The 20,106-nt window shown below is 40.5% G+C and overlaps 2 protein-coding genes across 6 annotated transcripts in view; one reads left to right on the forward strand and one right to left on the reverse strand.

The window, feature by feature from the left end:
- LOC139635998 (protocadherin Fat 4) overlaps nt 1-12,088 on the reverse strand; it is a 77,464-nt gene extending 65,376 nt beyond the window's left edge. For 3 of the 5 annotated variants that reach the window (XM_071503632.1, XM_071503627.1, XM_071503626.1), the window contains exons 1-2: nt 11,655-12,088; nt 11,422-11,550 (exon numbers count right to left, since the gene is read on the reverse strand). The gene's annotated coding sequence lies outside the window, so the exon portion shown is untranslated. Of the gene's footprint in view, nt 1-11,421; nt 11,551-11,650 lie in introns of all 5 variants that reach the window. The other 2 variants (XM_071503630.1, XM_071503628.1) reach the window with 2 other exon arrangements.
- Nucleotides 12,089-15,839: 3,751 nt separating this feature from the next.
- LOC139636010 (uncharacterized) lies at nt 15,840-18,820 on the forward strand. Its single transcript, XM_071503652.1, has 2 exons — nt 15,840-15,979; nt 17,288-18,820. Exons 1-2 carry the CDS (start codon nt 15,972-15,974, stop codon nt 18,342-18,344), a joined length of 1,065 nt encoding a protein of 354 aa, XP_071359753.1. The 5' UTR covers nt 15,840-15,971; the 3' UTR covers nt 18,345-18,820.
- The last annotated feature ends 1,286 nt before the right edge of the window (nt 18,821-20,106 follow it).

Consider the following 20,106-nt stretch of genomic DNA (forward strand, 5'->3'; position numbering starts at 1 on the left):
CCCCTGTATCTCCAGAAGTCCAAGAGCAAGCTCTTCTGAGGCTTGCGAGGTACGAGGGTCCCTTAGGCCCCATCGGTCTTGAAAACATTTTCCGCTGTGAAAGAAAAGATCAGTTGACCAAGTGTAGCAGCTGCTCCGCTGATGGTAATGTTGCACCCGGTTGCATTTCAGATGCTACACAAACTGCTGTCAATAGTCCTGGAGGGGCTGCTGCTGAAGGGGCTGCTGCTGGAGGGGATAGTGACAGCAGCGGGAAGTGGATAGCTCCGCGAAAGAAGGGAGGGAGGGGCAAGGGGCAGAAGAGTTAGCAGGGGCTAACTCAAATTAATCCAATGCATAAGAGCGATGGTATTTCACAATAGACGGCAACCGGCTGCATGATTATGTGTGAATATAAATTACATTGAATGGTTTATTTTAACTAAAATAAAGAGGTTTGATGTAAATCAAACTCAGTATTTACATACATCATATCAGTGTATAGTATACTTGTGTAAAGCATTACCAAAGTCTCTGTTCTTTCTAAATTAAAGCTTGGCTCAGCATCCACTCTCACGTGTCTGTGTGTTCATCATTGTGGAGCCATGACAACAAACATCATGTCACAGTTTTGGTCCTGTGGGCTCTTCTTCACTCTTTTTCATGTTGTGCATGAATAAATGAAAATAGTCCTGAAGCTCCAGATGAAGGCCTGGTGTTGTACTGAAGGTTTTTACTAATCTTACTAATTCTAACTGCACAGCTTCACATATATCAACCAGTGCTTCACCTCATGTCGTGATCATGATCATGATGATATGATCAGCAGTGACATTCACTTTCTAAAAACAGCAGCATATAACTGTGTGAGAGCAAAGTCATCACTTACTGACACCACAGCTGGTAAACAAAATGTGTCTGTTTGTGTATTTAGTCTACTGTAAATCTCCACACCTGAAACATTTCAGGGGTGTGACTCTGCCTTTAATTCTCAGTTTATGCTGAAATCTCCCTCTTGATCTGCAAGTCATGTTGAACAGGCACATTTAGTTTCACTGTCCACAAAACTCTACATTTTCTCACAGATACAGCAGAGCTCTAGGCCCTTCTCAGGATTAAAAGAAAAGCAATTGTAAATGTACTGAGTCCAAGTACACAGTCCAAATACATAATAACAAAGTTAATTGGAAAAAAAGCACAAAAAGAGGCGAACTCCTCAGAATAACAGGCTGCAGAGGTAAATTCTCTCAGTCAATGGTACATAAAACAGGATGGTGCTGTTCTCTTTGTGCTTAAGGACGAGGAAAACACATTTCAAGTAGGAAGCAAAGAGATTAAAGGTACAATAACACACACAGTGAGGGGTTTGACACTAATAAGAAGTTCAAACTATATCTAGAAGGTATAGACTTTTTCTGTGAAACAGGATGCAGTGATGGGTACAAGCATAAACCCCACATGTCCACAGAGGTTCATAAACTGCTTTTCACATGTTGATTACAGTAATTTATTAAAGGTCCAATATTTCACACTTTTTTTTGAAGTGTTGATATTCATAACAAGATAAATGTGCGGCTTTGAGAACCAGAAACTAGGGATTGATGCAATATTCAGCATTTTTTCTAAGCAATTATCGGAATTGTTCTTTTTTTTTTTTTCAACAGATAACTGATAAAACTGTTTAGACCACAGCACCATCTGATTGGTTATAGGTAACAAGTAATAGCCTATAACAGTGCAGGCTACTATGAGCACAGACGGGCACAGACACAGAGCTGTGTGTTGAAGGTGAGACAGCAGACATCGCTGAAGTTGTAATAATCATCACAGTTACACACACTGTTACAAGTTACAAAAACACCTCACTGATAATCACATTCATCTGTTGATCCAAGACACACAGAGCAAGAGAGAGCTGGAAAGAGACCATAGCTAACTGCTAAGCTAAAGTAACTAGCATATCTGACTAGCATATAAACAACTGAGGAATTAGTGAGAAATTTGCTAAAAAGGAGCAGAACTAGTGTAAGTTTAGCGGGTAGTTAGTCACTGTGATACACAAAACAGCAACATTAACTGTGTTACGATACCACACTTACTGCAGCATGTGAACGGCCACAGCTCTGATCCTCTCTTCTGATCCTAGACCTGCTTTATAATCACAAACACATGGACATCTACCTTTAGACTGGATGGAGCTTTAACACTAAAATTTGGTATATATCCATTTAAGTCATTGTATATTATCTAATATATTTTTGGTGTATATGAGCGATGTGGTGCTTTTGTTGCAGTGTCAGTCACATGGACAGTATTGCATATATTTCGATGACACCTTCCTCTCATTCTAAGTTGTCTTAATTTATGACTAAGCTGAAAGGAGGAGATCTGAATGTTCAAATAAGGGCATGGTGCCTCTCTGAGGGTTTGGCTGCAGTTTCCCCCTTCTTTATAAAAATGCTCCCTCCTTCTGATCAGATTCACAGCAGCAGCACTCAGACGCTGAAGGTGTGGACAGAATCCATCAGACATCTTTCCCCACCAAAGCAGGTAAAAGATCCACTATGAAAAATCAGCCACAGGGTTTTGATATAAAGAGCCAGTGTTGTAAAACATGTTCGTGTAGCATAAGAAAAGCAAAGTTTAATTGTGTTCTGATTTAAAGGACCTGGGCTGTGAATAACAGAAAAAGCACTTTGTCAGATAAATGTCAACATGGTAACGTGTCTTTTTTTGTTCTTGTTAACGTTAAAACCTTGTGGGCCATGACAGTGAAGGTGAGCAACATTTCTTTAAGTTTTTTCAACACTGACGACCCTTTAAGAGTGACGATGGAGAGTTACTGCCTCAGTTTATTTATAGTCCATCCCCGATAAGCTGCCCTGCTTATTGGGGCTGTCCTGTAAAAAACAAGCCCACAGGTCGTCTGTCAGCAGGTTACTATGACCCGTAGTTAGGTTTGGTTGCTTGGCGACATCTAGTGGTCGTAGTAATGATGACAGGAGCAAAGGGAAAAGCTTGGTGTCGTTCCTGTTGGCGAATGATAAACATTCAGACAGATATGGCCTTGCAGACTGTGTCGAAATAATTTTACAGTCACATGAAACCACAGTAAAGTGTGGGTGTTATCATTACCTCTGACAGGACAGCATCTTAATAAGAACAATGTGAATCTTGGCAGTGAACTTTAAATAGTCTTCAACTCTGGTCTTTCAGAAGCCCAGATTTCCATGTCAGACTGCATTTAATGGAAGGATAGGTCTGACAGTCACACCTTAGAATTTTTTCTTTGTTCTGTTTTCAGTCCTGAGGGAGTACCTTTTATTATTTCATTGTGTGCCAGAATAAATAAATGCCACAAAATATGCCAAAATACAAATATGTTCATAACAGTGACAGCAGTGCTGAATCCACAACACTGATGATGAGCAAGACTGCAGCTTTCATTTCAAACACCTTGACAAGACTGCAGCTAGTTCGACAGCTCGGAAGTTAGATTAGATTTTCACAAGGCCTTGTCACAAATGTTTTTAACACTAAAAGAAGAGTTTATGCTATTAAATGGACAAATCAATCAATGATGAAAACAGTGGATATGGCTGAAAGCTGTCTACATGACAACAAACTGTAATTAACTAGAGTCAGCTGCTCCTGGTTGTTTCTCCACCAACTAGACCAGCTGCAGGAAATATGGTCACATTCTCTCCTTCCTGAGTTACAGCATTGAAATATGGCCAGAGGTGTTTTTGCAAAACATTATGATGTCACAGTGAAGTCTGCCTTTGAGCTTTAAAATGTCACCACTTCATTTTATCCTGACATTTTAGTTAAATTGTGAATTTGGGAGTTATGCCCGAAAACATGTTTTGTGAGGTCACAATGACCTTTGACCTTTGACCACCACATTCTAATCAGTTCATCCAGGAATCCAAGTGAAGATTTGTGCCAAATTCAAACAATGTCCCTCAAGGTATTACTGAGATATCTCCATCATGAGAAGAGAACAGACGGACTGACAAGCTGAGAACATATTGCCTCTGACCCTGACTGATGCGGCACAGAGGCATAAAAAAAAATCCTAAATTAAAAGTAGACAAACAAATAAATGATGAAAGACTGAACCTAAAAAAGATGTTTGTATAATTTTAATTTCTCTGAAAATACTCAAAAAATATATGGCCTGAAACAGAGATTACATCTTTGCCCCGTCATTCCTACATTTATTATCCTTCTTTTTATGAACTTTGTCAGAATGCTATCCCTTGAAGTAAATAAAGAAGTTGCCATGTGTGCAGATGGCTGGCCTGTGCTGGGTGGTTGTGGCGCTGACATTGCTCCTGTCTGGTGAAGACAGTTTTGCTGCTGTGGACAAGAAGCAGCTCGCAGATATTGTAAACTTCATCATGAAAAGGTTTGGTCAGTTTGATTTTTAGTGGTTTCTAGTCTCTGAAAAATGACGTTATTTTTCAATGTCTCTATCTCCTATATATTACACGTGTTTCCATTAAAAATAGATAAATTACACTCACATGAGGTGATTTTCCAGACTATTCAACAAAGCTAGATTTCTCAAAACTGACATGAAAACATTTTTTTTTCGCATTCAAGTCTTGGCACCTGTCTTCAGACCCCAGGGAGCCAGTTCCAACCAAGAGGCAGACAGATGGAAATCTGTCATCATGTTTAATAGGAACGGTATCACAAGAGGATAAAACCCGACTTTATTCACTTAACACGGCTCAATGGAAAAACAGACCATTCGCCATTGTGTTATGCTGAAAAAGAAAAGCTACTGATGTTACACACTTTACTCTGCCAGTCACCACAAGATGTCAGCAAAATCCAGCACTAAATATGTGAGGATTTTATGAATTAGTTGTTTGAGAACTACTCAGTTATTGAGTCCTCTACATATGTTTGGTTGGTGGAGTGATGGAGCCGTTCCTGTGTGAGCTGTGCCACCTCAGACTTCACTCACTACGTAGGTTCATTATTGAAAAAGTTAAGCACATTTTTTATTTTGCCTTTCTCTACCTTTCATATAGCTTCTTTTTATAACCTCTTTTAATTGTCAGACTTTTTATTTTCTCACAGCCAGTAATAATTTTCGTGTGTTTCTTTTGCCATTCAGGTACAATATACAAACCCAGGTCAGTGTGGCTGTAAACATCCCAGTGAAAAGGACTGAGAACTACCTAGACGAGGTCTTTCAGAAAGTCACTGGTGCCGCTGTTAAGAAGAAGCTCTTGCAGGACTCAGTGTACCCAGGTGACAGCAGTGACACCAGAGTGGTCGTTGCAAAACCTGACTTTAAAAAGCTCTATACTGATCACGCTGAGGCACTTGTTTTGCAAAACATAAAACCCTTAGTCAGGAGTAGCAACGGTAATTTTCTAGTCTTCTACTCTTTCTATTCCCCATGTGGTGCAAAATGTACAAATGTGAAAAACAAGAACAGCATCATACCCAAGATTAATGAAGTCTTCCCCAATTGGAAACAATTTGCCTTTGTGTTTTCCAGAGTGTTTGACAAGACCAGTAAAGGTGTTCTAATTCCCAAGACCGAACCAGTCGAGGCCCTCAAACAGCTGGGGAACTCTATAGTTGGTCACAACAACGTTTTCCGTTGTTACAAACCAAAGAATAAAGATTTCCAGTGTATCAGCTGCTTCAATGGAAAGAAACCTGTAGCCCAGTGTGTTGCTAATGACGACTGAAGACTGTCAATGACACTTAGGGATGTCATGGAGCAGAGAAGTTCTCGACACCACAGGCTAAACGGATTCATTACAATTACATTAAATATCATGTTTGCTCAAAAGAAATAATCTTCTATTTTCATTCCACTGTCTAGTCTCTATAGCATCACTGGGTACTGTTTGAGATAACTGCCTTCAGGTATTAACTGCATAAATACAAGACATCAAAAACAGTTGCTCAGTTGTTTTCTTTGGTCCAGTCCATAGCAGTAATATTAGTCTCAATGTTTCCTGAGTTTTACAGAGATTGCAGGTAGTTTCATGGAACTGATTGTGTCCCTTTCACATTCACCTGAATAAAACAATTAGATGGTGAGGAAACTGTTGTTATTTTGGACTCAAATTAATCAAGTAGTAACATTTAGGTATTTACTTCATTTAAGTGAATCAATGAAATATGTATTAACATCAGCTCATTGTTCTCTATACCTGTGTAAACACGACCAAAACCTGATGTTCTGTTCTGTCTAATTAAAGCTCGACTCAGCATCTGCCCTGTTGTGTGTGTCCTTCATTTGGGAACCTCTTAAAAACAGCACTGTTGTCTGTCAGACAGTTTGGAGTCTACAGGCCTGTAGAGCTCTTGACCTGGGGGGTGTGGGGGGAGAGACGTGGGGCAACGGTACTGCATGAGGTGAATGGAAGAGGTGAAGACAGGAAGTTAGTCACTGTGGTTTGGTCCACAGTGGCAGTAGCAGCATTGGCTGTGACACACAGCTCGTGGAGGTCATTCAAAAAGCCTTAGCACTCGATTGTTGCAACTTGCTTCAAGACTTGTAATCCTTCTTGGAGTCAGAACTCAGACAAATCACAATTTATTGTTGCCAGTTTTCACAATGTAGGTAAAAATAACTTTGTACTTAATGATCTAACTTCTACAGTTAATTTACCTGTAAATTATTGTGGGAAGAAGCTGGAGAAGTTAAAGTTAGTCCAGAAGTTACAACATGTTTGATATTAGCCAATCAGAGTAGAGGCTCAGGGCCTCAGAGAACGGAGGGGCTGGGTGAATTAAAACACTGCACACAGCTCTACAATGAAATCAGGTTTTAGCCTTTTGAAAAAGCACAAATGAGGAACAATGAAATTATTCTACCTGGTAAAACACGTCTGGCCTGTTTGTCCTTTATCTGACAGACGCCCTGTTTGTGTCTGCACACCTGTAACTCTACCTTACTTCAACTGTTTACTCTTCCCTTGGCGGGCTGTCAAATGGCTGTGATTGGCTGGATGGCAATTCAATCAATCTAACTTGACCAACAGGTTTCCATGTATGAAGAACTCAGTCTTGTTTCATCCTTTCTAACTAATGAAAAACCAAAGTGCTTCTGTGTATGAGAGTCCCCACACCTGTAACGACACACCTGTTTCAAGTGTGGGTGACGCAGTTTTTTTGAGAGACACCTTAAAAAGTTCCACGTGGGTGTTTCCACACTGGATGTATTTGGTGTGGCTTCTCTTCCTCTTCCTCATTTTTGAAAGACTTGTTCAAATAAGGTTATAATGCAACTGTGAGAGGTTTGGCCACCTCTATAAAAAATACAATCACTTCCTCGACTGTTCAATGCAGCAGCGCCTTCACCAAACACTGAGGAAAAACCAGGAGGACTCACTGGCTTCAGAGCATCTATCAGACCTCTTCCTCTACCAGAGCAGGTACATGAAAGAAAGTTTCCCTCCACAGGGTGAAACACAATACAACTGCAAGTCATGATTCTTTTCATTATGGATTAATCTGAACTGAGTCTGAAAACATTTCCAAACTTTTGTAGGGTGTTAGAAGCAGCACATCCTGCTGACAACAGAAATGAAGGTGAGTTATTTATTCAATGGTCTTTGTAGAAATGTTCATCTTATATTGTGTTAAATGGACTGAGGACGGTCGACACCTGCAGCAGACTCATCTGCCTGACTGTTGACTACAGTTATTTCTTTAGCTTTTATATTTCATTACCTTTACAGCTCATCATATGCTCTATTAAAGCTCCATATTTTACTCTTCACCTGTGTTTTATCTGAAGTGTTGATCTCCATCAGAAAATATATTTGTGGTTTTAAGAACCAAAAACCATCTCAGTGTAGTTTTACATCTCCTCTCTCAGGCTTCTCTCTGGACCTCTAGTAACAACAGGTCAGTCAGCCAATCAGAAGAGAGGATCTGAGCCTCTCTTCTGATTGGTTGACTGTTTTCTGGAAGAAAATATAGCAGATTTCAGGTATCTCAGAGAAACCAAATCCTTCAAGGTTGGATGGTGGGTCTATGTGGGCGGGGCTTGGGGCAGGGCTGAAGGTGGCAACTGCTTTGTTGTGACATCACAAAGTTACAGAAGTCCTGATGGCTCGTTTTAAGGCTCATTGGCTGGTCTTTGGTGGCCTGTGCTGGATGATTGTGGTGCTGTACTTCCTGTCTCCTGGGGTCAGTGTTACTGCTGTGGACCAGGGCAACCTCGCTAAAATTGTAAACTTCATGAAGACCAGGTGAGTCACTTTGTTTCTAGACTGTGAAATAATGTGATTCATTTATAAAACGTTCACACATCTGATTTTAACTAATTAGTTATTGTTGATGATTTGTTGAATTGTGTAAGTTTGAAGCTGCAGGTAGGCACGAGGAGACTCTAAACCAATAAAGTGATTGTTTAGTGTTGATCTTCTCCTTATACTTGTCTGGTGGAGTGATGTAGCAGTTGGTATTGTTGGTTCTGAACTTTTGATTAGTCTTTTACCGAGCTGTGGCTCCACAGTGTTAACTGACTACATTAGTTCATCACTGAAAATACAAAGGACATGAAATGTTTGCAACTGTTCCACTATTGACCAAGAACAGTATACTGGTTTCTCTATTCGGCTTTCTCTAATTCCATAATCAGTCAATACAACTTTACACCTGCACTTGTTGTTGAACTGAAACATGGAGAATTTTCTACAGGACGATTGCTTCAGTTTAGGACTTCAGGACTAAATCAGTTCTTCAGTGTGTTCTCCATTAATCAATCCATCATCCGTCTATCATCTATGTGTTCTTAACACTCATCTATAGCAGATAATCACACCCTCTATCGTCTTCTCTATCGACAGGTACAAAATATCTGGTATGTACAGTCTGGCTGTGAGCATCCCGGGTGAAGACCCAAGTAACCTGAAGACAGTCATAGAGGAAAACCCCCAACAGAAAGTGCTAGATGCAATTTCAAAAGGTGCTGTGTACAAAGGCGAAAGACTAGCTGTAGCCACACTTCAAAAACCTGAACATGCTGAGTATCGGCTTCTGAAGGACTTAAAACTTGTCAACAACAGCGGTGATTTGTTGCTCATCTACTGTCATGCCTCGTCATGTCCCACAACTTGTACAAACACAAACAATCCTTACAATATCATTAAGATCATTCAAAATATCAAAAACAAGGGAAACTGGAGTAAATATGCCTTCATGTTTGAAAAAGTATTCAAGCCCAAAGGGAATATCCATCTTGAGAAAGAAGATTTAATTAAGGCCCTTAAAAATCTTGGCGAATCTGGAATTGGCCTTGAAAACATATTTCGCTGTTACAAACCACTCAACCGTGATTTTCAGTGCACCAGCTGCTCTAAAGGTGGAGAAGTTGAAAAGCAGTGTATTGATTACGATGCATAGTCAAGAAAAACAAAAAACAGGCCTTCTTGTTCACTAACAGAGGCAGAAAGTCACAGGTCATTGAGTATTTAAAGCAGATGTTTTTAAAGGCATTTCAGAAGTATCCAATCTCAGTTTGATCAGTATCAGTGTAACTTTGTCTTCATCTTCATATGTGATGGGATGAACACGCACTCAATGATATTACCACATCTGTCTTATTGTGCCACCTGCTGGTCACAGGCCTGTACAGCAACAACACAACCACTTCACAAACTGTTTCAATGAGCTCTGAACTAATACTACTATTGCAATCTTATTGAAAAATATAACTTAGAGATCCTGGATATTTTTTGTTTATGACTAATATTTGTTTATCTTATAAGTTCAGCTTCACTGCCCCCTAAACAACTTGTTTTAACAGCTCATGGTGAAATAAGACAAACAACATCCTCACCAAGGGGAGGGTGTCATGTCAAACACTGCTCGACTAAATTTGCTCAGACCACAGCAGCCATGCCTCCAAATATTAACGCCTGTATCAGTTTAAGTCTGCTTCAAACTAATGTTAAAAAATGGCTGAAAGACAAACAGTCATGTTGTCATTAATGTCTGATAATGCTTCTCTGGATGGATACAAACTACTTACTGTCAACTGTCCCTGTTTTAAATAAACCAATCAATGAAATTTAATCTTGGTTTTTCCAGGACTCATGTCATTGTACTGTAGCTCTCTGGAAAGTTTTGGAAAATCCTCTGACGTGTTTTCTTTCCTACAATTAAAGCTTTGCTCTGCATCGATTCTGGACATTTGTCTGTGTCCATGTGAGAATGAATGAGTATCTGCAGTTATCTGTTATTCACTGTTCAGATAAACCAAACAGTAAAACCTACTTTAGATTTCAGTGCTTATCTCTGCCTTTCCTTTACTGGGCGCAGTGTCCCAAGTTTTACTGTATAAAACGTCTTATACAATAACACAACACCCTACAGCCAACTATACAACACTATGCTATTATACATCAAAACAGTCAACATGTTGGCATATGCTAGACAAATAACACAGAGAGCAATAAGTGATCAAACATGATCCCATGAGGTAAAGAGATGGACAGATCATTCTAAAATATCAACTTTTCAGGAACCAGCACTGCTTTCTGATTTCAAGATCAAATTTCCTTGAGCAAGCACCAGACAACATTTTCTCCATTGAACCAAGCTGTACTTAAAGTAAACACCAACAAACACAAAGGGAAACGGATCTGTTTTTGAGACTGACATAGATATAGACAGACAGTCAGGAAGGTGGATATTTATTATGTCTGATCTTAGCAGTGTTTTTATCAAGCATCAACCTCAGAGGCTGAAAAATGAAGCCAACAGTGAAGAGCAGAGACCTGCAGTTCCTCTAATGACCACTAGAGCCTGGCTCCAGCAAAGAGTCAGTCCTCAGAGACCTCCATGTCCAAATGTCCAACTTCACAGCAGAAAGAAACATGTTTACAGCCTGGTACAAAAACTGTTCTGGTCTCTAGAGCTAATTTCCTCCTTCATGACGACTGTATGTAGGTGAACTTTTAAATAACTTACCTGTTTACATTTTTATTAAGGCTTAAAGTTATGTCATCTTTATGTATAGTCTATGGTTTTTATACTGTTAAAGAAAAACATCATGTTTCTGAGAAACTGTGGGTGTTGCAACATGTAACACCTACAGTCGGACATGCCTGTGAATTTGCTTAGTCAACATGACTTGACAAACAGTCGACAATACAGCTAGGTGACCACATGCATCTCACAAAAAGACACAAACACCATCCTCAGCACTGTTGTGTCATGTGTGGGTGACACAAAGGTGCTTTAAGAAACACCTTAAAAAGCTCCGTGGTGGGTTTTCACACTGGAAGTGTTTGGTGTGGTTCAGACAAACTGGTGCTTTTGCCTGTTTGTCATACAAACACTGGTGAGGATCACACAGCTGCACCGACAACCAGTGGCACACAGAGACTGTAACAGACAGGAGAGCAGAGCCGAGCAGCCAAATAAACTATGGACCAGGCTGAAACAAACCTCTTCCTCACAGCAGTGGAAGCAGATCTCTCATACATCCAGGTCCTGTCCTGTCTCATGGTTGGTGCTGCCTGTCTCCTCCTCCATCCGGCTGCTCTGTCTGGACATCTTCACCTTCCTCCTTCCTGTCTGAACACGTTTTAGGATTATTCTCCTGAACTGACACTAAACCGATCAGATATGCAGCGTCAAGGAAAAATAAGTAGAAATCTGGTCATTGTCAACACACCTACCATCACCTGACAGTGACACAGTGACCATGTAGCATCCAGTATTTTCCCGCCTCGGTGTTGTTCATCTTCCTGGTTCATCGTCTGGACCGCAGCTGAAGCTCAGAGACGCGGGAACTTCGGTCTTGAGGAGTCGCAGCTTTTATTTCCTGACAAACAGCCTGAAGTGAACAAACATTACACTGCTACGTTCACAGCTAACTGCTAACTGCTAACTGCTAACTGCTAACCGCTAACTGCTAACCGCTAACTGCTAACTAGCGAGCTAACTCTGCCCTGGTCGCCGCTCTCTCTCTCTCTCTCTCCCGCTACGACCACAGCCTACACACTGATCTGTTCCTGGAAGAAGCTGCTCTGCTCCTGTAACAATGTTCTGTCTCAAACTTTCTGCCGAGCTCTCACACAGATGATAAATTAGTTTACTTTGCTCGTTTTCTTGCCGCCGCTGCCTTAACGGTTAATTTAGTCGCAGTTAGTCTGCGCATGCGCTTGGTGCGCCAAAGAAAACCTGCCGAACTCACTTCGGCCCTAGTTAAAAATTTGAGGATTATCCTCAATGCGCATGCGCAAACCTCCAGATTAAACTGCTCTCCTGCCTGTGCTTTGTCAACAGGACACGACCACGGACATGACAGAAACCACAGGTCCAGGTTTGGAAGTCAAACAAGCTTCAGAGACAACATCCGGCTGCCACCACAAGAGGGCAGGAAGTTACACCGCCCTCTTATGTTTTGCATGAATGAATGACATACAGAAAGGGCGGGAAAGACTGTGGACAGGTCACCAGTCTGAAAACACTTACTGCTGCAACCTGTGGGGGGTCCTGCACTGTGTGATAGCAGAAACTGTACGTGACACTGTGTGCTTTGAAAAGCTGAACAATTTTTTAAATTTTAATACAAAAACCATTTGGTCACTGGCCTTTATTTAAATTGTGCGTCTGTCCAAAGTGCTTCACAGTGCAGACAGTTTGGTGCCATCAGTGTGTGTGGGTGTGACTCTAGTCGTTCACACTGTTCATGGTGTTATGATCAAACAAAGAGACAAGATAAAAACAGGAAGAAAACTCGTAAAAACTGGTTTTGAGGTGGCTCCACTAGTCATTCATCAAAGCAGAAGTCTTCATCTTATCTTCATCTCCTGATGACTAAAGACGCAGAGAGAGCTGCAGCACACACAGCTCAGTGTGGGACCACTGTCTGTCAGAGTCAGGGACACAGGACAGAGGATGAAGCAGGGTCTTGTACACACATTTAGGGTTTTACTGATAGACAACCTCAGTAAAAGTAGTAGAGTAAAAACTCTAGAAACTGTTGTATGTGGCTGGAAAAGGCTGGACTGAAAGACAGCACAGAAGCACTAATCATGGCAGCACGAGAACAGGTACTCAGTACAAGATCAATAGAGGCCGGGGTCTACCACACCAGACAAGACCCCAGGTGCAGACTGTGTAAAGATGCCCCTGAGACAGTTCAGCACATAACAGCAGGGTGTAAGATGCAGGCAGGAACAGCGTACATGGAATGCCACAACCAAGTGGCCGGGATAGTGTAGAGGAACATGTACAGTATGGGCTGGAAGTCGCAAGGTCAGAATGCAAGTTTTTCAAGGCTCTTCCTCAGATGGCACCCTCAGAACAAGACACACTCCCAGCTCTCTCTATTGAGGAGCTTCGTCACAGCCAGGAACTGGATCCAGCCATTCGGGAGCTCCTGCTATTAGTGGACCGGGGTAAACTGCCAACTAGACGAGAGAAAAGCAGGTTAGCTCCTAGAGCACAAACACTATGTAAGCAGTGACGACATCTGAAAGTTCAAGATGGAGTTCTCTATGGGATCACCAAAGATCCCTCGACCAGACATGTAAGGTATCAGTTTGTCCTACCTGGCTTGAAGGTCAAGGCCCTTTCTGGTGTGCACGACTTTGCAGGGCATCAAGGGCAAGCCAGAACCCTACACCTTGCCAGACAGCGGTTTTTCTGGCCACAAATGGAAAGAGACATCAAGGAATATGTGAAATGCTGCCAACGATGTATCCTAGCAAAAACCCCTGAACCAACTGCCTGGGCTTCTTTGGAGAGCATCCATACTTCTGGAGCGCTGAGGATAACAAACAAACAGCAGTGGATATCTTGGTCATAACAGACCACTTCACAAAAGTGGCTCACACATTCCCCTGTGTTAACCAGACTGCAAAACAAGTTGCAAAGAAGCTGTGGGATAATGTGTTTTGCATATATGGTTTTCCAGAGCGGATACATTCAGATCAGGGAGCCAATTTTGAAAGCAAACTCATATCGGAACTTCTCAGCCTCACAAAGTCACACACAACTGCATACCATCCCATGAGAAATGGGCAAACTGAAAGATTCAACAGGACCTTTGGCAATGTGTTGCGCTCCCTACCATTGGCAACAAAACAACACTGGGCACAACAAATACAAACTGTGACTTTTGCTTACAATGCCACCATCCATGAAACAACTGAATATGCCCCATTCTATTTAATGTTTCTCACATCTATAAAATTACGGATGAGAGCGGGGAAAACCAATGTAGTGCACTGGAACTTGATATTGGATGTGAGCTTCCTACCAATCCCAGAACAAACCAGTGGGGAATCTGATTCAGGCACCTCAGATGAGGTGGTAGGAGGTCTCAGTCTTTACTAACTTTGTTCTAAATGGAGCAAAAGAAAGATAGACATGAGTACTGTTTTCATCCAGTATATGCTTGATTTGGCTTGGGGAATGTTCACATAGGTGGGATGGAGTACCAAGATTTTATGTGGTGCAAAAGGCATCATATCAACTCGGAGAAGCAGAAGCCTGATCAACTTCTGTTCTCTCTAAACTTATTTCATAAGTAGCTTTATATGCTGTGCAAGGGAATTAGATTCCAGAAGTTTTCTTGGACCAAATGAATGTGAACATTGTGTTCATTGTTATTGCTTTATTTATCTGGCACAAGCTTCCTTATGTTAAGAATTTATGGGAAATTAAGGAGGGGTGAATGTAACAGATAGAAGAAGTGGTCGGAAATAACTTGTGTTATTTTTATTTGTTCTTTTATAATATGTATTAATTTCACCAAAATTCTTCACCAGTTTTATTGTTTCTATGTTTATTCTTTTTGGTATTGGGAATATTGTATTAGTTTGAATTTTTGTGCCCTATTTTTTTATTTTTAAAATTTTGAGGTTTTATTGTGAAAGCGGGCAGATGAAATTGCGTTAGTTCCTGTCTCTCTTCAGTGGGCACTGAACTTGACTGCGAGATGTATGTATTTAAAACCGCACAATTGTAAAGTGGGATTTTTATGTTTGATTATTGATTTAAGGGGCAACAATTATCATAACATCGTCTGGTAATGTGACTGCAGTTTTTCTGTTGTGTATTTCAGTTGTGGAAGGAGATTTGGAGGTTTTGTGAGTGTGAGCTAGCCGAACACATTTTCTCTGTGTGAGCTGTTCATCCTGTGGCGTGGTGCAAGCTGCTGTTGTCTTTCTCTTGTGTTCGGTGTGTTGTTGTGAAGATGAAATCCATGTGACAGCGTTTTGTTCTCTCTGGTTACACAACAGGTATGTGTGTATATATCATACTCCCATTGCCAGGTTCAGCAAAAGTGTTCACCTCAGGTTTATTCTGTTAAGTGATGTGTTGTGTTTATGATGTCTAGTAGCTTCTTATTTTGTATTTTTGTTTAATATGTATTTTATTTTGGTATCATTGACTAATATATGTCAAGATGATTCATCACATATTTAATAGTGGTAATTTAGGCTGAGCCCTGTAATTTAATTGAATGTCATGCTATTAGAAACATAAAGTGACAACATTTGTTATTCATTTATATATATTTTTTATTTTTATTTATTCCTTTTTATTTCAATTGCATGTTTTGAGTTGGTTTCAAGTGCACAGGCAGTCGGCGCTGAACTTGACTGCGAGAGGCATGTTGTTGTGAAGATAAAATCCATGTGACAGCGTTTTGCTCTCTCTGGTTACACAACAGGAATAAACCTGAGTTCAACAAGATATCCCTGTGTCCAACGTCTGATTGTGCAACAGAACAGAACGCAGTGTAGTCGGGACCTGCAGACAGTTATGGCTACATTATCCCCTGATTTACATGACCTATAATGACAACAAAATTGTACTTTAGAATCAAACAAACATTGACCACTATGTTTGAGAATGTTCTGTTACATATTAACACTCCATTTGAAGGTGCTCCAAAATGTTTTGGTCCAAGGTTTTGAGACAGACACCCCCTATAAATATAACAGAGATGAAATAACAGACTTCAGGCAAAACAACAGATGGTGAGGTGAGTTAGTTTTATTTATTACCTCTGAATTAAGAAATTAATGACTTTCACTGATTAAAAGACACTTGTAGATGCATGAACATAGATTTATGAAGTAACACAAAACGTTTAGGTTTTAAGTTGCAAATGTATACATAATGCTTCCTGTGTGTAATATCTGATAACTTTGAAAATTCAGATCAGTGTTTGCAAGCTCTATTTTATGGGTTTTGAGTTCTGGCCAAAATTAAAGCTGCAAGCAGCAATGAGCGCGTTTCTGGGTTGACTAGTTTAATTCTGTATAACGACAGATTAAAATCACTCACACCTGTTTCATCATCACAATGTATGCACAAGTAATTTTAAGTGTCCATGTCGTAAATAACATATTACCTTTTAAAACTCCTAGTAAAAGCATCAGGCAGCTCACTGATGGTAAAAAATGTACTTGAGTGCTGTTTATTAATATTTTCCTCCAAAAAGAATTGGCAGAAGTAAACACTTTGAGTGGAGTTAAATGCAGGCTCATGAAAAAGAGAAAAAGGGTAATGCTATGGTAGGTGCTGTTAAGATGCTAAGCAGTTTTTGCCCTGATTCAGCTACAGTTGATCCAGGTTGTGTGGTATGTTTAATTTATTGTTATTTTCACAAGTGTGTAACAGAGTATTCAGGGTATTGGTGTGTATGTTCAGAGGACCGTGCTGGATGTACCCAATGACTTTAATCAGGATTGCTATAAGAGAACTTGAGTTCTGGCCAGTTTCCTGCAAAGTGCTGCCCTTGGTGAAGTTTTTTGCTTAATGGCAGCCATGTTTTTTTTTTTTTTTTTAACTGATCTGGCCCATTTTTAATAGAATTGTGTATCTCAGTCCTGCAAGACGATATACCAACTTTGTTGTTGACTTGTTGAGTCAGAATCCAATAAAGACATGTGGACAAAAACTGGAGAGTGCCAGCGTACTCTCCTGCAACTCTGGCCTGCAATGGTGCATAAAATGTTTGCTCATTTTCAAGTAGGTCATTAGTAATTGTGTCTCAAATGATAAAAACACACATCTGGACCCACTGTAGAATCTGTGCTCATCCTACGCCTTTTAAAGGTTCTGTATATGACATACACCGCAACTAGATCTGGCACCTGACGACCAGCATCTCAGAATAAAACAAATGCTTCATTGGCCACATCTCTGGCGTCATGGTGTACATTAAAGCAGTGGTGATCAACAAGCTCAGCGAGATAAGAGAGGCTTTGTATGATGTTTGATTGTAAAGACTTTCTTCCTCTTGTTCTCTTCTCTCTCTTCCTCTACTGCCCTCTCTCCACTACAGAGCTGAAATGACGTATCAAAGAAGACTCCCCACACTGTTGCTCATTTTCATCCTCTGCTTCTCACCATGGCCCACCTCTGGATACAGATTTTATGGCCACTTTGAGCAACAATGCTATGATGACTGTCCAATTAAGCATTACACCTTGAAATATGGCGTGCAGTGTACTGACGCCTGTGAACAGCGAGGGTATGACTACTACTGGTGCAATTCCCAAAAGGGGTGGGATTACTGCTCACCAAGCAACAATGTTGACTACAAAGGCAACCCCTGTCTCCAAGATCATCCCTGTGGAAAACATGGAGAAGATTACTACTGGTGTAACCTAGTGAAAGGAGGCTGGGACTACTGTGCACCGGTGCTGCCAAAGACGACGACTCATCAAACCAGGTATCAGGAAGACTGCATTGGTGACTGTCAGTATAAGAAAAATGGGGATTACTTCTGGTGCTATACTGAAAACAGCTGGGGCTACTGCTCACCTATACCACACTTAACCTACAAAGGGGAAAGTTGTCGCTCAGATCACAAGTGTATAACCTATGACCAAAGTTATAGTTGGTGCTACACAACAGACAACGATGACTGGGATTACTGTGGATTTACTAGTGATGATGACTGCAAGTATTCTCTCCAACGCCGCAGAAAACGGACACCTAATGATCCAAACGAGATCTGTTCTTGGACGGACAACAACGGGAGAGAGATAACTGCAACTGAACAAGATGCACGAAATAACATTGCAGATTGCAGCAATAGATTACGCAGAGAAGCATTAGACTTGATCAATGAATGGAACAACCAGCGCTTGGGAAATCAGGCTAGGTCCAACTTGATTAGTTCAGATAATCTTCGCATTGACCTACAGGGAGTGTTTAACGTGGATAATCAGCTGTGTTACAACCTGCAAATCCAGGTGAACAAGCCGCGCTGTAGAGGAGAGAGCACCACTCTGTCACAGATCATATGTCCTGTTGACACTCCAGCTGAGCAAATGCGTTGGGCCTTTAAGCGCAGTTTAGAGAAGCGGACCAAGGTTATACTGAGATCACAGTGACTAACCATCCAGCTCCTCAAACACCCACCAAAGGTATCAATAGTAATGTCACTCAAACATATGTAACTACTGATTAGTGCAGCGCACACAGAAATGACCACTTGTCAGTGTTTGGCAGAATGAGTCTATCTATCTATCAATCATCCCATTCTTGAGAATGCAACATCTCAGTCACATCTTGAGGGAACTTTGGCACAAACTTTCAGTTGGACTCAAGGACGAACTGATTAGAATGTGGTGGTCAAAGGTCAAAGGTCACTCACAGGTTTTGGCCATAACTCACAAATTCAACACTGCATCTCAGGAAGAGGAAGTTCTGACCATATCTACTGCAACTTGACTGGTTGGTGGAGGAAACAACCCTGAGTTGTAACTAGTAGTAACTTTGAATCAATGTATGTACAAAGTCCATATCTAAACAGAAAAAACATAATTGTGCTAAATATGCAATAAACATAACAATTTTGGATGACAAATATGTGTAATGTGCATTCATGTGAAAAATTTTAATATACTAAGAGGAAATTACATAAATGTTCAATTTCAGTGTGTCAACATTAGGATGTCTCTGCATGCTCCTATTTGCTTTAGTTACACAGGAATATGTGGGATCAGATATTTACAATATTTTCATTTCTACCAGAAAGACTCAGTAGGCAGGAATAGAATCAAAGATGATATATATATATATATATATATATATATATATATATATATATATATATATTTATATATATATATATTCACCATTTGGAGTCACAGTATAGAAGGAACCAGAACTCCAGACCAGCTGCTGAACAAAGCTCCAGTCTGACGAATGGTTAGGGCACATACCACAGACGCGCAAATGCTCCTGGCAGGTGAGTCGCCCGACCGGCCTGACTCCTTCCCACATGTCAGTCACCAGTCTATCACTGTTATATAGAAACAAACAACCTGACACATTCACATTCACACCTATGGGCAATTTAGAGTCACAGATGAACCTAAACCTCCCACAAAGCCGGGGAACCTGCAGGGAACCCACGCAGACACAGGGAGAACATGCAAACCTCGTGCAGAAAGCCCCGGATTTGAATCCAGAACCTTCTTGCTGTGAGGTGACAGTGCTAACCACTGCACCACCGAGCCACCTCAAGTAAATTTCCCAAGCATACTTTATGTAAGAAGTATACTAATATCAATGTACTAGTTGTATACCCATAAGTGTACTATTTCAATACTTGGGACGATATTGGCCCACTTTTTAGTTAAAAAAAAACTACACTTTTAAATATACTTGAGTGTAAGATACATTTTGGGTCCACAATTAGTTTACATCTAAGTTCTACTTTGTACTGCAAGTATACTGCAAACTATACTATAAACCTATAGTAACATATAGGTACTAGTTATATACTTCTAGCCCAGTTTTAGGTTTATGAAAGTATTGACTTGAAATATATCTCTAGCTGTACTTTAAGTAGTCTTGAAGTTAACTCATACGTACACTAGTGGTAGACTACACATCAAAATTAAGAACTTATTTGTAAGTCAAAATTTCAAACAAATATTGTATTGGCAGAGTGAGCACAACTACAGGACAAGTACACTTAAACATTCTGTATAGGGCAAGATTCTCTTTATTTAATCTCAATCAAATGATTAAGTACAAGTTTCAGCCAAATACACTGTTCTGTATTCTTGTCAGTATGAGCCAAGTATAACCAAGTATAATTTTGTAAAGTATATCTGATCAGAACATAAGATGTGGCCTGAAAGT

Source organism: Trachinotus anak, unplaced genomic scaffold (genome assembly GCF_046630095.1).
Source record: "Trachinotus anak isolate AG129_WGS33_773 ecotype Australia unplaced genomic scaffold, CSIRO_AGI_Tana_v1 ptg000019l, whole genome shotgun sequence".
Classification (NCBI taxonomy): domain Eukaryota; kingdom Metazoa; phylum Chordata; class Actinopteri; order Carangiformes; family Carangidae; genus Trachinotus; species Trachinotus anak.